This window comes from Nelumbo lutea, chromosome 6, assembly GCF_056320005.1.
Source record: "Nelumbo lutea isolate HS-2025 chromosome 6, American lotus-T2T, whole genome shotgun sequence".
NCBI classification, from domain to species: domain Eukaryota; kingdom Viridiplantae; phylum Streptophyta; class Magnoliopsida; order Proteales; family Nelumbonaceae; genus Nelumbo; species Nelumbo lutea.
In genome coordinates, this window is record NC_142689.1 from 10,657,021 (window position 1) to 10,676,438 (window position 19,418).

At 34.7% G+C, this 19,418-nt stretch overlaps 1 protein-coding gene and 1 long non-coding RNA gene across 5 annotated transcripts; one reads left to right on the forward strand and one right to left on the reverse strand.

The window, feature by feature from the left end:
- Positions 1-3,080: 3,080 nt before the first annotated feature.
- Positions 3,081-4,033, reverse strand: LOC148847289 (Thioredoxin superfamily protein). The gene has a single exon (XM_088950210.1). It carries the CDS (start codon positions 3,908-3,910, stop codon positions 3,227-3,229), a length of 684 nt encoding a protein of 227 aa, XP_088806336.1. The 5' UTR covers positions 3,911-4,033; the 3' UTR covers positions 3,081-3,226.
- A 347-nt stretch (positions 4,034-4,380) lies between these two features.
- LOC148847290 (uncharacterized) lies at positions 4,381-18,951 on the forward strand. Of its 4 annotated transcripts, none has more exons than XR_016100260.1 (3): positions 4,381-4,637; positions 4,787-4,940; positions 18,035-18,951. It is a non-coding gene; the product is annotated as an uncharacterized LOC148847290 (long non-coding RNA). The 4 variants fall into 4 exon arrangements; XR_016100259.1 differs by lacking the exon at positions 18,035-18,951 and adding an exon at positions 12,537-13,014; XR_016100261.1 differs by lacking the exon at positions 18,035-18,951 and adding an exon at positions 5,157-5,253 and having other exon boundaries at positions 4,396-4,637.
- The last annotated feature ends 467 nt before the right edge of the window (positions 18,952-19,418 follow it).

Consider the following 19,418-nt stretch of genomic DNA (forward strand, 5'->3'; position numbering starts at 1 on the left):
TGCACAAATACGAAATTGAGTCTTTGTACTCCTTTCAAATGCATCATCGTAGTATCTAAATTTTTAAAAAGTGTCAAATTGGTCCCTGCCATTAATTTACGGTCGGTTATCTGTTGAAAATGTTAAAACTACCCTTCAAAGAAGACATTGTTCATTGTCTTCTACCTTGAGACTGAATCGGTTATCTTCAAAGAAAAAAATAGAAAAAACATGAAATATGATAGAAAAACAATAACCGAAAGCAAAAATATAACTAGACAATAATATGTTTCAGATCTAAAGGTAGAAGACAATGACTTCGTTAGTCTAGAATCTCAAACACCTCAACCGGTTCAGTCTCGGTATAAGACAATGAACAGTGTCTTCTTTTGAAGGGTAATTTTGACATTTTCAACAGATAACTGACAGTCGGTCAACGGCAATGACCAACTTGACACTTTTTGAAAGTTTAGGTACTGCAGTGACACATTTGAAAGTTTCCGGTACTAACTTGACACTACCTCCAAAGTTCAGGGTACTAAAATAGAATTTTTCATTTTATAAATTAATAATTCAGTAGGATCGTCTTGGACATTAGTCCAACCTGAATAGTTGGAAGTTAGAGCAAGGTTTGATTGATCTGAACTGCGCTAAATAGAGTTACCCTCCTTAAATTCATAGGAAGAGCTGCAGAAAATAGACCAAATCAGCCCCCCACAGCACATCCCTGCCGTGTATTGAGAACATCTCTCAATGAAGTGTGCCACCGGAGCTTTGGACTCTTGAGCAGATAGCGATGGTCAGAAACTGAGAGAACAGTTCCAATAGTCATAATTTCCAAGACACTTTCACTTCTGTCATTATTATAATTCCTATTGTTATACTTGCCAAAAACAACCGATCCAACTACCTGTAAATCTGCATCTTCTAACATATCAGTCTAGTGTGCTTAAGCAAAAATTCAATAGTTGCCAAAATTCATCACATCAACCTGCTTGGTTCAGAGCAAACCCATTAAATTGAAAAAAGAAAACTATAACCAGTGTAAGACACAAGAGTATCTACGTGCATGATGAAGAATTAGTTAAGTCTGAATTTAAGTTCAATAGTTATTTGGCAAATGTGCACTGAGGGGTCAACTCACTTGAATCCGTATCTATCCCATGGGAATCCTTTGGACATATATTGATATTAAAAGAGGATATATTTTTCAATTATCTCTTTAGTGGATTCCTCAGATTTGCAAGCTTTTCTACCCGAATTCTCTAGTGTTATTTTTCCTCAACCCTATCGAAAATTTTCTGGCATCAATACACTTTCTTTGCATTCAAAAGCAATTCTTTTGTATCTTAACGCATGAATATGGTGAGCTTACTGACTTGGTGTTGAATCAAATCTGCCTGGTTGGATTTACTAACCAACCTTTGACTCAAATCCTGCAGTTAACCACTAACTGGGAACCAGTAGGAGCTCGTTTCCTTAAAAGCCAGTTGCAATCAATATAATGCTTACTTGAGTTTCCTTAATGAAGTTCCTCGGCTAGCTCAGAAATAAGAGATGACCTAAGACATTCAGAAGCACTTCAAGAAAAAGGCCCTTTCAAGGTCCGGTAACAAAGAGTTTGGAATCTGGAACAGATGAAGGATCAGACATGTACGATGCTTCAACAGGAATGGGTCCCCGAATCAGAAACAGAACAATGCCATCCTCTTAAAAACGAAACATTAAATAAGGAGAAAACAAGACTATAGGTGCCTATGATAAGGTAATGGTCAAAGAAAGAATCAACTTCATTATTTGTGGACTACAAGAGAGGAGGTTCAACCTGCATTTTGCTGTATGCTAGCTACAAGCCTATAACTGGTGTAGTTAAAGAGTATGCATCATTCTTCTGAGGGAGATTATCTTGAGAATCCTCAAAAGCTAGTAACAACTGAGAAATCAAAGGGAGATTATATTCTTCCTTAAATTAAGGTGTTTAAGAGTATGCATCATTCTTCTGAGGGAAGTTAACAGAACACTGAACAGTCCAAATTTTGCCCACCCGAACTCCATTCAGTGGTAAGTATCACAAGAGCAAGCAGAAACAAAGGTATATAGTATACTGCAGAAGATAGCATTATCAAATAATTTTAATTTGATCTCGTAACTAAGTCATCTGCAATCCATTATAACAGTTGCCCAGGAGAAGTTTTACTTGCCCACACATTCAGTTGGCATTTTCTCTTTTCCATGTTCCAAGAGAGGGAAATTTGTTTGTAGATACACTATGGAATGTTTGGAATGAAAGAAATAAAAGAAATTTTTACAACAAAAAAAAAAATCAAGAAGCCGATATTTTAATTGACCTTGTGATGGTGCAAGTGACTCGTTGGATCTCAGCAAGAGAAGAACTTGAAGGAGTATTTTCATATGCAACCAGGTTGCAGCAAGTTTTGCACCACAAAGAAGACAAATAACTCAGCACAGATCCCTCTGAATGAATGGAACATAAAATGGTCTTTAATGAATGCGCCATTGGCAACTTGGATCCTTGGAGGGTGTCTGGTGCCATTTGAGATGGTTTGGGCAATATCCTGGACCTATTTGAGGTCAATTGGTGAGGGCAATTCTTTGAGAGCCGAGGTTCTTTCTCTGCTACAAGGCCTTAAACTTGCTCACTCGGGATGGTGTGAATTGGTTGTTCAAGGGCACTGCCAGGTAGTGAGAAAGTGGATGTCTGCTAGAAGAAAACGACAATAGATCCTAAGGCATCACTTGCATCCTACCTTCACCTATTAACTACAGAAAATTAACATTGCGAGCCAAAACTTCTTCAGAGGTTGTTAATGGTTTCTTAATACAAAATAATGTTAAAATGAACCAATCAAATCAAAGTAAACAAGTAGGAATCAATTAGAATCTGCTCTTAAATGAGTATTAGGAACTCATGGTCTGTGAAACTAGTGTCTTCTCTTATCAGTAGCACAGAGAACAGAGCTCCAAAGTGCTTGTACTGAAATGCAATGTCAGAGATAAATTGAGGACATTCCAAGCAGTTGATGAATTAGAAACGAAACCAAAACTATCAAGAATACTAAAATGAAACCGAAGAAGAAAAATCAGGGCATGGCATCTACTAAACTAATTCTTTTTTTTTTAGATAGATGCATCTATTAAACTAATTCAAGAGTAACAGAAATGAGATTCAATGACAGAGTACCGAAACCACATAACAAAAAACGGGAAGCACCCGACCTCAAGTAAATCAAAGAGCCTTGAGCATATCATCTGCGCTACTAAATGTGAATGCTCCACCCTCCTCTAAATTCAAAACTTTAACAACCCCATCTTCTGCAAGAAGGGCATACCGCCTCGACCGAACACCCAATCCAACCGGCTTATCGCTCAGGTCAAGCTCGACCCCAATCGCCTTCGTGAAATCTCCATTCCCATCGGACAGCAACACCACCTCATCACCGATCTTCAAGTCTTTCTTCCAGGCTTTCATAACGAAGGCATCGTTCACCGAAATGCAGGCGATGGTGTCGACGCCCTTGGCCTTCAACTCGGCGGACTTCTCAACGAAACCTGGTAGGTGCTTCTGAGAACAAGTCGGAGTAAAAGCGCCAGGGACGGCAAATAAAATGGCTTTCTTGCCCTTGGTGAGGTCGGAGATGGTGACGGTCTGGAGCTCATCGGAGGAGTCGAAGTAAGACAAGGTGGACTCCGGTAGCTTGTCGCCGACGGAGATGGTGGCGGAGATGGTAGGTTTGGGGGTAGTGGTGGTGGAGAAGCGAAGAGACGTCGGTCGGAACCTGAGGGGGAGAGAGGCAGAGAATGAGAGATTGGAAGAAAGGGTTTTGGGCGGGAGATGAGCGACGGAGGAGAGAGAGAGGGCTCTGGGTGCGGATAACAGTCTTGCCATTGTTAGCGAAGCTGTTACTGCCATTGCCGTGGTGGTTTTTCTGAGAGAGAAATTGGAAGAGGAAAGAGGGAGTAAGCGACCGAGTGAACCAGAGACAGAGAGGGAGACTTCAGATAATTTTCTTGGAAGCTTGAAAGGAGGAGATTAAGCAGAGTGTCACGTGGGAGAGACCAAATCAACAAATTTCTTGGAATCATCGCTACAGTTCCAGGTGATTTTCGGTACCTACCATGACGATTGGTGGCCTGTAATATCTGACCGTCCACGTGGTTCCAAAGAATTGGTTCTCTACCTCCCTCCCTTAGACTGAAGAGACACGTAGCAACTCGTTGGGGAGGGCTGAAGCTGAAGATAAGTTTTCGGTTAAGCAATCTTTCAGTTTGCGACAATTTAGCATCTGGCGTTAAATTACCGTTAGTTAGAAAATAAAATGTCCTAAATACCCCAATTATTTCGAATAATGTATAAATTACCGAATAAATTATTAAAATATTCCCATTATCTATTTCGACCAATGCAAGTGAAAACTACTGTTCACGCTTAGATTCCAAAAGCCAATTCCCTCACGCCGGTGATGTTAAACGAATGCGTTACTAGAAAAGTTGATTTCGACGGTCGAACACGACCTCGGAAAAGATGAAGTCAATCCAGTACCATTGCCGGAGAAGATGACACTTGTTGCCTGTCGTTGGAATATTATTGCAACCACCTTTTTACTCAGTCGTTGCCGATGCCGGAAGAGACAACCAGGGTATATGTTTATTTGCTATTGTTTTCTATCATTTTCTATGCATTTTTTTAACATCGACTTCTCCTTAATTTTTCTGCAAGTGGGTTACTGAGATTTTAATGCAAGATTTTTTAGGGTTTTGATTTTTTTAGTGTTTTTCATTGCTTTAGCTATGGACACAAGTCGATCGCTCGTCAGGCCATTGATCTCGTTGATAACCTCTACGATTCTGATGATCCCTCTGCTTCTGACGATTTCATTGCTCTGATTACTGAACGTCTTTCTTCTTCTGCTTTGTCTTAGAGCCATCTACAAGTCTACCCGGTAAGGTTCTTCATTTCTTTTAGTAATTTTTGTTTCCATTCTGGTTAGATATCGAGTTCTTTACTTCTCCTCCATCCAAATTCAAACTTGAAGTTCAAAGTCTCCTAGTTTCAATCTTCTTTATTATTCTTATTCAAGCTTTTCTGGACAAATCCGATGTGTTTTGCTTCATCTCGATTGGATTTTTTTCTTTTAAATTGGAGAAAATTTTGGCAGGCGCATAGATCTGCGTTTTCAATCTCTACTAGTTTCAAAAATGCAGGGCCACTTCAACCCAAATTTCTTAAGAACAAGATGAAGAAGAATTTCCACCTCCGATCTTCTGAAATTTCGTAACCAAAAAACAATCCATTTTCACTTTGTGTGCTCTTTTCACATACAATTGTTCGCCGAAACATTTTTAGATCTGAAAATGGTTCAGATAAGAGAACCACCTTTCTTCGTCGTATGAAATGGTTCAGATCTGTGCACGGTTCTAGAGTGAAGTCCGTATGAAAATTCCCATCAGATCTGTGTGCGGTTCTAGAGATTTTGGGGGAGTTGGGGGAGGAGCTTACCACCTTTCTTTGTCATGCTCGGAGTGAAGAGGAAGGCCGGAGTTGAGTGAACTCTTCTCTCCTCTTTCATTCGTTCAACCCATAATGAAGATAAAAGGGGATTAGGGAAATAGAAATATAAAGGGTAAAATGGTCAATATATTTTTGTAAAGGTTAGTTTTAGTATTTTAAAAATTTTTAACCCGCAATTGATATCACGTGAGTCCTCTAACTGACGGTAATTTAACGTAGGATACTAAATTATCGCAAACTGAAAGTTCGGGTGCTTGATTGTTGCGATTTAAAGTTCTATGTACTAAATTAACAATCGACCTAAAGCATAGGGTACCTATCAAAAATTTTTTAAATAACTTTCCCTTTTTTTTCAAAGTGCTAGTTGCCGGATTAGATTCTACGTCGACGTGGGACTAGCTAGCTAACACACCAATGAGTCAACCCACGGTTGGTTAGTTAAGCAATTCAACTGTTTTGAAAAAGCTGAATGGATAAATAAATAAATAAATATATATAATAAAATAAGGGGAAATTTTCAGATTAATACCCTACAATTTAGGGGTAGTTTCACATTCCTAAATTTCAAAACGTGCCATTGCGTACTTTTCAAAAACTATTAACTTAGTCCTTGTTATTAGCAATCTATCAGTTATCTATATCACTCCATGACATGTCCAATTTAAAATTTTATTTATTTATTTTTTTTAACCCCAAATTTACTCTCGATGGAGGGGTGGCCATCGAAGCTTTATTCATATGTGAAAAACCTTGGAGGGGGGGGGGGGGCGACGTGAAGCCTTACCCCTCGCACTATATAGAGGAAACCCAATTCATATAAACAATAATTGTTCGGAAAACCTAAAATCAACGAATTCTCAAAGAAGGAAGACCTAGACCATCTATTGTCCTTTACCTTTAGATTAAATAGAATAGATAGTGCTCATTGTCTTCTACCTTCAGACAATTGTGTAGCCACTCCATGTGGCTTAAGTTGCATTTGACATTCCTTATTTTAAAGAGTAGTAAGTGTTCATGTGCTTTGCACATGGAAATTCTTGATGATGATAATTATAGGAACAATGTATCCAAAATTTTCTACAAAATTCATGTATATTTATTTTTTTGTTTTTACTATTAATCGGATGCAAATTGCAAAATCTGAATCTAATTACGTAAACACCTCATATTGGGCTATAAAGTTTCACTTTTCATTGACAGGCCTACTCACTTGGCTAGACTCTTCTTTTTGTAATGTTTTATTTTCTTAATGTACTTTTTATGTTCATTTATTATAAAAATGTAAGATTTAAAGAGAGGGAATTGAATGGGATAAAATTTGTAGTTCAAACTATATTTTAAACTTCACAATTAAATAGTAATTAAATTCAAAAATGGGTATTTTAGTCAAAAGAAAGTTTTACAATCTTATTCATATTTTTAATATTAGTGTAAATTTAGAATTATAGATGTATTCAATTTTTTCTGTATTCTTTTTTTATTTCTATGTGTGTAAAAATAATATTGTTATGTATGCTTATTTTTATTTAATATGATAAATATACGATATAATGCATGTACCCAAATGTTTTTTTTTTTTGTAAAATTTATGTCTTTTTTGTTTTTGTGTTTTTTTACATTTTATTAAGTTTTATTATTTAATTATGAAATTAAAAGTTGATAGATTTAACCCGACAATTGAACTATTGATCTCTTCTAAATAGGAAAATAATTTCATTTTCATCATCAATAAAAATATTTCTTTTTTACTACACTTGTTTTCTTTTTTACATTTGATTAATAAAAAATATCACAATTCTATCTATTTTTTCTACATTTTTTTTAATTTACATATTTATTTCCATTTATAAATTTTATTATATAACTATGATTTCATGGATTGCCAATTTGATTCGAATAGTTGAATTGCTTAGTCATCACTTGGATAAAGAATGGTTTTGTTATTAAGTAAGCTTTAAAATATATGGGTTTATGTTGTTAGAAATATTGGACATAGATCTAATTAGTAGCATTTATTAGTGAAAAAAATAACTTAATATATGGGATTTAATAAGAGAGAATGGGATGTATGTATATAATATAAAATAAAAAGTAAATATACACAAAAAATCCAACTTCATGTGGATTGCACATGATAATTTTAAATTATAATAACAATTATTATTATTATTTTATTGTTGTTGTTGTTGTTGTTGTTGTTAAATTTTAACCATGAGTTTATTTGAAAAGTTGGATCATTGACCCGCCACCTATATAAGAAAATAACTTTGCTTTAAATCAATTTTAAATTATATATTTCATCTACATTATATAAATATTTTTTACTTATTATACTATTTTTTTGTTTGATATAATTAATATATAACATTAGAGATGTATACAATTTTTTTATATTTTTTGTATTCTTTTGATTATTTATACTTGTTTTACTTTTTAAAGTTTTATTATTTAACTATGATATCATTAGTTAATCAATTTGACTCAAACCAATAACCCACCACCAAAAAAGGATAATAATTTTTTTTCTCAAAAAAAGAAAGGAAAATTGTTTGATTTTTAAGTTGACTTTAAATTTTGTATTACATTTACATCATTGATAAAATTAATTCTTATGTATAATAGTTATTTTTGTTTAATATAATGAATGTATTATAGATGTACCCAATATTTTATTTTTTATAAATATATAACATTAGATATGTGCCCAATATTTTTTCTAGTTTTTTTCATTTTTGTGATTATTTATATTTTCTATTTTTAAAAATTTTATTAATTGACTATAACATCATTTCATTTTTAGGCTGATTGTGGATTTGACATTCCATTTTCATCATTAATAAAATTACTTCTTATATTTCATACTTATTTTTGTTTAGTATAGTGAATACACAATGTTATAAATATGCTTAATTCTTTTTGTTTTCTATACTTTATATTATTTATTTTAATTTTTTAGTATTAAATTATGAAATTATTGGTTAGCCCATTTAACCCAATGGTTAAGTTTCTTACCCACCACTAGAAAGGAAGGAATATGTTTTGTTTTCAAATAAATTTTCAAAATATTTATTTTTATAGCAATAAAATTAATGTTGTGGCTTTAATTAGTGAAATTTAATGATGAGAAAAATATATCTTCAATATAGGATTTAATGAAAGAATATAACTTGGATATGACATTTAATGAGAGAGAATAAGAAAATAGTTTTATTTCAAATTGGTTTTAAATTTTATATTCCATTTCCATCATTAATAAAAATATTTATTATTTATCATACTTATTATTATTTATCAAATATTTGATGTTAAAACTGTTCCAAAAATTTCCTTAATTTTTATACTTTTTTGTATTTTATCTATTTTTTAATTTATATTATTTAATTGTGGCAACATGAATTGACTCATTTGACCCAAAATGGTTTAATTTATTACCACCACCTAGATGAAAACACTTTTTTTCATGTAAATTTTAAAAGTATAAGTTTATATTTTATTGGATTTATTAAATTTATTATGTATGGATTTAATTAGTGGAATTTAGTGATGAGAATAAATGAAATGTTTTAAATATATGATTTAATGAGGGTGAATGAGAGTTAATACCTTAAATGTGTGATTTAATGAGAGGGAATTGAATGCATTGAATAATAGCATTCAAATTACATTTTCTACACTCACAAATAAAAAGATCATATTTTAGAAAATGGGGTATTTCAATTAAAAATTCCAAAAATTTTAGATGTTATTCATACTTTTTATAGTAGTATAGATATAGATTTATCTCATTTTTAACATTTAAAAACTGAGTGTCCATAAGGACATTTTAATTGTAAAAATGAGATAAGTCATCAAAATAAGAAGTGCCAACAATTGCGGTGTTAGATAGTCTTGGGCCCAAAAGCATTCTTCTTCCTCTCTTTCTTGTATCAATTTGTAGTAAGTTGGCTGGAGTTGGCTTGCATAGGTCTTGTGTGAAAAACAATGCTCACTTGGCCCTCACCTCTCCTAAGAATCTGTTGTTGCTAAATCTGGAGTTGAGGGTTCCACGTATAAAGACTGAAAAGACGTCAAAGCCTCAGGGGTGTCCCAGGGACAAAGATTCCAATAGTCAAGTTTGCTGAGGGTTAAAAAGAAGTCAAATGACAACAAGAGAATAGAGTAGAGAACTCAAGTGTGCATGATATTACTACTTCAGGCTTCAGTGTCCTTTTATAGCTGGAATCGCCTAGGAGATAAGTAATAGGCAATTATCGTGAATCTCGATCATGAATACAACTGTTATAGAGACAACGGTCGAGCATTACCCCACCATAAATGTGCTGAGAGTGGGTTCATCCGAGAACGTAATGCCCTTAGTCGTGGTCAAAGTGATGAAATTGCCCTTGGATAATACCACGTATCATCATCTGGTGAAGTGGCCGATTATACCCACATTAGAATTTAAAGATTTTTGACAAATACTAAAACCTCCTCTCAGATGTTTCTTAATCCTTAAAAATCGCTTATTGATTGATTCTATTGCTAACTTTAGCCGAATGGGATAAATGTCAAGAGTGCCCTTATAAATATCAACAATACAATCATATATTTTGGACATTTTAATAATCTGACACAAAAATGCTCTACTTTTATTTTTACAAATAAAAGCAATTGCCACATCAACAAAATTTTCTGTTTTTTTGTTAATGTAATAATTACTTTTGTTTTCAAAAGCAAAATCAATTAATCAAGTTGTGCAATACCCCTTATTTTTTTTAGTATAGCCAAATTATTAATAGCTTGTCATAAAAAAAATTGAAAACCATTTATATTGAAGCTCATCCTCTAGACATGTCAATTATAAAATATAGGCCTAATCAAAGGTGGGCACGTAATTCAAACTTGGATGCCTTTTACAAAACTTGAGGATAGAAATTATTGGATAAGACAGAATGGCGTTTTGATCAATTTGATTTAAAAGTGAAACAGGGGCGATTAGTGTCTTAGAAAGGAGAAGAAATATTATTTTATTCAAAAGTATGACCCCAAGGAGACACTAAACAACATGAAGGATAGAATGACCCCCAAGCATCCTCAATGGTCATTTTGTTCACATATATTCATGAACTTGACCTCTCAACAGTAATTTCTTAGCCCACAGTGGTTTAAAGTCAACTACTTTATTGCCTTCTCTTTAAGCATGCACAAGCTTAAATTATATTTCCTGAGAAATTTATGGTTCAGTCTACATCAGAAATTTTTATTGATTTCTGGGTTTTATTTATCACTACCTCCATCTACGATTCACTATTTGATTCATTTCCCCATCTCTTACTATTCCAACTGTACAAACCAATAAAACTTTATGAGATGGACTGAAATAAAAACCTTTAATTTTTGTTTGTTCATCTATACGCATAAAAGCAATTAATCACAAACCCTACCTGATAAGTAAAAGTGATTATGGGATGTGCAAATGTGCTCGTTCCTCAATTTCAGGTTTTTTTTTTTCTTTTCAAAAAGAGAGCGTCCGACCACATGTCAATTAGCCCATCTAACTAACTAAATAAATAAATAATTAGTGGCCCACTTTTCATGAAAATTTTGCAAATAAAAAAAAATCTGATTTAACTTTTACAACAAATTAGACTGTATTTTATGTCATATTTATATTTATACTTTTTTTTCCAAACTAGTAGTAAGCAAGATGGACGGATGGACCTACTTCTGGCATCCTCTAAAGCCAGGAACTGTCAAAGCAAAACTTCATTAGAAGTTTTTTTGCTAGCCAAGAATGGCCGTGGTCCTTGCCATACCTTATCTGTACTATATATATATATTTTCTGTAAGCTATGGACTATGGACTTTGGGTTCTCAAACTTGATTACAGAAAGTGATTCCCAAACTGTGGTTAATGCTTTTTCAGTCAAATCTTTTAATGCTTCTACTGTTTGGCATTTGCTGAATAAAACTGGTTTGAATATTAAATTTAGTTTCTCTTTCAGAGGTGGCAACAAGGTTGTTCATCATGAGTTTGCTTCTTAACGTATTGGAGCTTGGGATTTAATTTGGGGCCTGTTTGTATGTAAATATGCATGAGAAAGTTGGTCAATGGGTCCCATGGTAAAGTCATCATTACTTTTTTAGGTAAAATTTATCTATCTCCCAAGTGGTTAAATAATTTTTCTACCATAAAGAAAATTTTATAAAACATGATAGGACCTTTTTACCCATTTTAATAGTTACCTTTTATAGATAAAATTATTATTTTATTATTTACCTGAGAATCTAAAAATCAAAAGAACATGGCTAAATGCACTTATCCAGGTAAATGTTACCTAAGAAGCATTTACTTGGATAAGTACATTTAACTAGGTAAGCTGCACTGTTACAAACGAACAAGGTTGCAATGTCTGACTTGGTTTTGGTCGAGTTTTTTTGTGGGAATAGCAGGTAACTACTTAGAAAACTTGGCATGTGTCTCTTAAAATACCCTCAACCTATCCAATGATTAAAAAGTAAAAACAAACTTTTGGCAGTTGTCAAAAATATTTATTAATTGCTAATTGAACGTGCTTACAATGTTGTGCCCAGTATATTCGGACTGATATTAAGAGTGAATGGTTTGTAGGACTGCCTTTGTGGTTGGAAACCGGTTGGCCCTTCTTTGTTTTATCAATGAAAATATTTGGTTTTTTACCCAAAACAAAACATTTTAAGGCCTCTTACCATATCACCTATGGGGATTTGCTAAGAATTTTTTGTAAATAAATAAAAATATATAATTTTTAAAATACCCCGACATTCTAAGGGGCTGGTTGGTAGCAGCAGCCCAAATGCCTATCATGGTACGTGCAAGAGAGAGAAAAGGATGAATGGAGTTGGGGGAACAAGGGTCTGTGATTTATTTCTTTTGATACAATAAGGCTATGTTTGGTTTAAAGGAAAAAGTAGGGAAATGTAGATGAAAAACCTTACAAATCTTGTATGAATTTCTCTATCTTTTCTTTCTTTTTGATTCCTATTTTTTCCCTCAAACCAAACACAGCCTAGGGAAGAGCACGATCACTGCCGGAGAGGGAGAAACCTGCCGGCAGCATCAAGAAGAACCAGAAACATGAAATCCCACGACTATCCTGATCTAATACTAAAAGGGAGTCTCCTTCAATGGTGATTTCTCGAGCATTGATCTGAAGTACAAGTTTATAGGCCTCAAGCGCAGCCCACATCTCAGCCACTGAAGTTTATAGCATATGATCATCAGCCTCTCCTATTTTATTGGAGCATGAGATTATCAAATATGGCCTGAATTATACACGCATGTCATTAATAAAGGAAGTTGTGTGGTCACAATTCAGTTTTCATAGCATATATAGGAAAATATTCTGTTTTCACATTCTAGCATTTTCGAGGAAACAAAAACAAGTGGACTGAAATTTCAAGACGGCTGTTTTGATGTGATGCCCGGGCAACTATCTCTATTGAAAATAAGCAATTAAATTAAATTTGGGTAAATTAAAGTTTAATCACTGAATTGCGTGGTTTGTTGGTTATTTTATATTTAGTGAGTTCTTTTTTCGGATTTTGAGAGAGGGGAAGTTGGTTAATGGGATTTTTGTTTCCAATTGACCAAGAATCCCATGTTCTTTTTTCAGATTTATGTGGGGATTAGGGAAAGTTTATTTTCCTATGTATCCTAGGTGGGTAAATAACTTTCCTACCTTAGGGGAAAGTTAGGAAAGTTGCCAACACTTGAATGGGACAAAAATATCCTTATTAATAATGGATTTTTATGGTTAAAATGGTCATTGCCTTATTTACATGAAAAATAAAAGAACATGGGCAAATGCATTTACCCGGGTAAGTATTTCTCAAGAAAAACTTACCCAGATAACTACATTTATCCGAATAAATAACTTACTGAAAAGCGAATGGGGCCTTAAATATTTCATGGTATAATTATTTAAGACACTAAAAGCCAAATTGATAATTAAACCATTCATTGCGATTTGGTAAGGTCTCTGGCTTATTGTAGCGGAGACTTTGGGATCAAAGCTCACCCTTCTCAGGGTTTGGGGGTTATGGGTTGGAACGTATAACCCTCCATGTATTGTGTAGCTCCATGAAGCAATTAAAAAAAAAAAAAAAAGTCATGCATGTTATTCAATGGGGACCAATTAGGTGGTATTTTTCAAAACTTATGGGAGATTGTAATTGGTCAAAGTTCTTTTGATATCATGTCTTTCCAACATATAGATAAGTGTGTGTGTGTGTGTGAGAGAGAGAGAGAGAGACTAGTAACAACAATTGTGAGGCAACAATTGTTGAAATAAGATCAACTAATAAGGAAGAATCATGCAAAATGACAAGTGGCTAGTTGGTAAGGTCTCTGTTGTGGTGGAGACTTGGGATTGAATCCTACCTACAATAGGGTTGGGGATTGTACATGTGTAATAGATCCTAACTCAAAAATGTATTAGTGAATCATCACGTTCTTCTCCCATCTTGATTCTTCTAATGGTCCGTTTGGTTGCCGAGAAATAGTGGGATGAGAAGGGATGGAATCAGAAAAGATGGGATGAGAAAAGAAATTTTATTTTCTCATTTTGGCATCCTATGTTTGGTTGCTGAGACCAATTATTCTACAAAATTTGTTTTCCGATGTTTGTTTGTTGAGAAATTTTTGCAAGATGCTTGATTTCATTCATCTTCAACCATTAACAACAGTGGAACATGAACACCCATGGTTGTCTCCTATATTCCCCTTCAACCATGATCAATGATGATGACAGAAGTTTAGCAAGGTTTAGATCTGCAATAATAAATAGTTCTACTTAATAGCAGAGGTTCAATGATAGCAAATCTGCAATAGAGGTTTTAGCATATCTGCAACGATGGTGATGGCCAAGAAACAGGGATGCCTAAGAAATATATCATAAAAAAAAATTACAAACTTGTTAGACCTGCAACGATGAGAACAGAGGTTTAAGCAGATCTACCATACTTGGTTGTCGAAAGGCTAAGAAATCACGAATGGGAAGAAAAGCAATGAAGTTTTAGAGAAAAAAATACAAAAAATAGTTTACCAGAGAGAAACGAAGCATGGATAGATCTTACCTTCGTTGGAGATGAAGAACAGCGATTGGACTCTTTGGCGCTTGGGGTTCTGAAGCTTAGCTAGTTAGAAAAACAATGAGGTTTTTGAGGGAAAAAAATACAAAAAGAAAAGGTTCAATGAAAGAAAACGGAGGAGATTCCATGTTTTCACCAGAGATTAAACACCCTATGGATAGGGTCTGAACCTCACTTGGAAGATAACCGGTAATGAGTTTTCAGAGAAAAAAATACAAAATGGCCAAGAAATGTGAAACGGAGATGGAGATGGTGAACGGAGGTCTTAGATTCGTTAGAGGTGAAGAAAACAGTGGTTGGAGATTTGATCGTAGGGATATGTGAATGGAATGTTGCCTTCGACATTTTTTTCTCATTGTTTTCGTTTCTCACCGGGGTCGCACCTATCTGGTGAGACCCCGCGTCTCTACGTTTGGGATGCAAGTTCTCATCTCATCCTATTGTTTCGACCAAAACAAACGGGAGAAAATAGGAATCTTAAGCGAATATTTATATTTTCTGATCCCCGTCGCGATAACCAAACATACCATAATATTTTCCTACCATCTTCTGTTTGTAGTCTTGCTTGGCTTTTTCACCATGTTTCATCCTCTTTTCTCTCCCGCTATCTTTTGAGCCCAGATCTTTTGGGTTTTTCACCATGGCGTGTTCCAGTGAACTCTTAGATCACATCCAGTCAACTGCAAGATTTGCTTCATTATAGTCGATTGTGAGCATATTTCTTTCACTAATAGCAGTCCTCAATCAAGTTTTTGATGTTCCACCAGGTTCAGTCATCCTTAGCTGTGGTTAAAGTAATAAATTAAAAGCATCCCAGGAATAGGGGTCTGGAATTAGAATGAGCTATTTTGACATTCTTGTTGGAATGGCATTCTCCCATTTGAGGGAATGGCCATTCCCTGCCTCTCCCTTGGGAATGCAATCTCATTCCTGTTGAGTGTTGATCCCAATTTCCATTCTCATTCCTGTCTAAACCAGACAGATTATGGGAATAGATCATTCCGATTCCAATTCCAAAAGATTTTGATTCCGATTGTGATTCCAACCATGAACCAAACAGAACCTGAGTCTAATGGGCCTCACCCAAATCTGAGCCAAGGCCGAGCCATGAATAGATTTATTTGTCCTTATCCTGATTCCCCTTAAATTTTGTAGCATGCGATACTTGGAGAAAAAAGAAATAAAAAATAAAACTGAAAGGGCAATGCAAAAATTAAAGGTGTGTCTGTGAGCATGAATTATTTCCCAATTGTGCCGTTTCAGAAATTGAAATTACTAAAATTTGCAAATACTCAATCCCAAAACCATGGATTCATTTTCTAGATCCAAGTATCACTTTGCTTTATTAATATTTTGCCGATGTTACATGTGAGACCCAGTTATAAGAAAAAAAGTGGGGGAAATTCTCTATTAGTATCCTATATTTTTGGGACTAGTGTCATTTTGGTTCCCGAACTTTAAAATGCGATGATTTAGTACCCAAATTTTTAAACGTGCTAATCTGGTATTTATTATTAATCACCTGTTAAGTGACATTTAAGAAGATGTATGCCCTTTGAGTGTCATCTAAATCTCTTTGTTAACCATCCAAATATTGCTAAAAAATGAACAATCCTAAATTCTTGCCTCTTCTATTCAAAAAACTCGGTCATGTCTCAATGGGTATTCAAGAAGAAGTAAGAATTTGGGACTATTCATCTTTTATCAATGTTCGGATGGTTGATAAAAAGAATCAAATGACACTCGAAGGGTATTTGTATCTTTTCAAATGCCACTCAATGGCTGATTAACGGATTAATTAACAACAGGTACTGGATTGACATGTTTTAAAATTTTGGATAATGAATTATTGTATTTTAAAGTTTGGAGACCAAAATGGCACTAGGCCCAAACTATAAGATAATAATTGGAAATTAAAAAAAAAAAAAAAGGAGAATCGATTTACATCAAAGAACTAACCAATGTTTTTCTTGTGATTTCAATTTCATAAATAACTAAATTTAGGAATCATCAACACGCCAACACCCACTTTTCATCGTCTTGAAAAATCATTCAAATTGGTGGCTCCACCAAAGTGGCTGATCCAACCAATGTGATCAGACTTGATAGCATTTCGTTATACCAACCACTGAGATGATCCCATGTGAAAGAGTAGTCCATGTCAGTTTAACAACAAAAAAAAAAAAAAAATCAGTTAGGATGTGTTTGGTTTGCATAAAAAAATAACTTTCCCACTTTCTGTTTTTCTCTCATTTTCTATCAAACCCTTGTCAAGGTTAGTTAGATTGGACCCCAACTTCGAGAGAATCGTGTTCTTTTGTTCAGGGGTATGTTTTCGTTTTAGTCTGACAAGGACCACCTTCTTATGTTGTAACCCATCAATTCATATCATAAAAGTGATAATCAATCAGGTGGTATTTATCAAATTTTGCATGGACTTTAATTGGTCAAAACTCTTACAGCAATATCATTATTTTTCTAGTAGCATAAATTTAAAAAAAAATGAAAAAGAAAATTATCTAAAACTCACCATAACTATTCAACATTTCTCTTAAACTCACCATAACTTTTCAAAATGTCCAGGGAATCCTATATCCGTAACTTAACGTTAAAAAGACTAATTGGGTTTAATAAATTACCATTTTACTGTTTGCTTATTCAACCCATTTTTTAATAATCCAGAAATACTCCTTTCATTATTCGATCCAAAACCAAAATTTCAGCTTCCTCGGAATATTTTCAAGCGGTATGAGAGCAAAACGTCTCTCAATTTAAAATTACATTTATGCTGTGGACAATTTCTATCAAAAGTCATGATGAATTTTAGATAATTTAAAAAAATAATAATATAAAAAAAAAAGAGCCAAACCCAATTTAGGATGTGCAGATGGCTAGATGTGCCGCCCCATACTGGTTAGGTGGTTGTGTTTTTCGGTAAAAGAATTGACCATTCTGATTCAACACATATAAACAATCTTCCATAGATGACATGGGTCTCAGCTCTTAAGCCATGCGTGAAAGGGAAATGCCAGAGCCACGAAAATGGGTAAACAGTACAAGACAAGTCATAGCTTGAAGAAGATGAGCTGTGATGTATAGATGCAAATTAAGTAAACAATTGGGAGAATTTCTAATAAGTACCTTGTATTTTAGACTGAATGTCAATTTAGTATCTGTACTTTAAATCGTAACAATTTAGTACCTTAGTTTTCAATTTGCAACAATTTAGTACCCAAGGTTAAATCTCCTCAATTAGAAGATGAAAAAGTCTTAAATAACCCTAATTTTCAATTTACCCCAGCTATTTCTACACGACCGATTCTGAGGCCAATTTTGGCCCTTAACTCATCAGTGCAGAATTATTTACCATGTTGTTTCGGGATTTAACCAACGAAAGTGTTCTTAAATCTGAAGGCAAGGCCCTCTTTGTATGCCACGGCAGCGCCGGAGAGGTGATCGTTCACAGTCCTCGGTTCTACAATGATAACGAGATATATCTCATCTCTGAATTCGATACCGAACGCCAGAGCTCAGTTCCGGATGCAACATTTGATTTCACATTCGCTTCCAGCTTTGACTCTGGTAAATTCATCGATCGCACGCTCAAGACCGGCGGCATTGCAGCTATCCAATTGAGCAACGACCCTTCGGATGCTTTCTGGAAGCCCTCAAATTACAAAATTGTCTACATCTGGCGATATGCATCCACAATTGTAGCAATGAAGAAAACTGGCCCCTCCAAACTATCATCCGGGAATTGGCCAAATAAGAGGCGCCTCTGCGCGTTCCCTTCAGAAGCCAAGAAGGTGGCATTGGATGGACTCGAGGATGTGCTCCTGGAACCACCAAGAAGAGCTCATGTGGAGTCGAACAAGTACTTGAAGAGGACCAAATTCCTGCCGGACTTTAACAGGGGACTCGCTCGAAGGGTACCCACATTGCGTCTTCATCGATGTTGTCTTGCCGGAGAGAAACAGTGGCAGCCCTGGTTGGTTTGAGAGGAATTACCCAACAAGGAATCGGGATTTCAAAATTTACAAGATAGTGTCCACGGCCCAACTGGAGATGTCAGACTGGTTGAGGAAGAATGTGAAGGAAGAAGAGTACGTGGTGATGAAGGAAGAAGCAAAAGTGGTAGAGGAGTTGGTGAAGAATAAAGCCATATGTTTTGGTGGATGAACCGTTCTTGGAGTGCAAACACCGAGGATCGGCGGGAGGAAGAAGAGCTGAGGGTATTTAAGACTTTTTCACATTAAGTAAAAAATTGCAGCAATTTAAAAATTCAGATACTAGATTATCATAATTTAAAATACAAATATTAAATTGACACTCAACCTAAAGTACAGATACCTATCAAGAATGTTTCTATCGTATGTTTGAATGGGTCTTGCAGGCATGCTACACACAGATTCTACTGGCAAATAATACATCACAGAAATATAAAAAGAATTCGGAACTACTGACCTGACGACGTTCACCTAGCCAAATTTCTCTAATTTTCATAAAATATAAAGCACAGTTGACTTTCCAATATAAATTTACTCTAATTTCAAACCCATGCGTGAAAAAGGAAACGCCCATTATACTTCATCTAACGTTGCTGGTTGTCACTTGTTAGAGATGAATAATTCTTTTCATATAAATAATTCACTTATACGTTTTAGCTTATGTGGCGTTCTTTCGTACCTAGGTCGCATCAATTGAAAGAAGGAAAAAAGGGGTAAACTACAAATACCCCCATTGTACTATGGGTCAGCCATAAAGTCTCCCTTGTATTTTTTTTTTTTAACAAACACTT

Bases quoted from the DNA above. Each gene is read 5' to 3' on its own strand.
- LOC148847289 (XM_088950210.1), bottom strand. From the start codon at position 3,910: ATGGCAGTAACAGCTTCGCTAACAATGGCAAGACTGTTATCCGCACCC.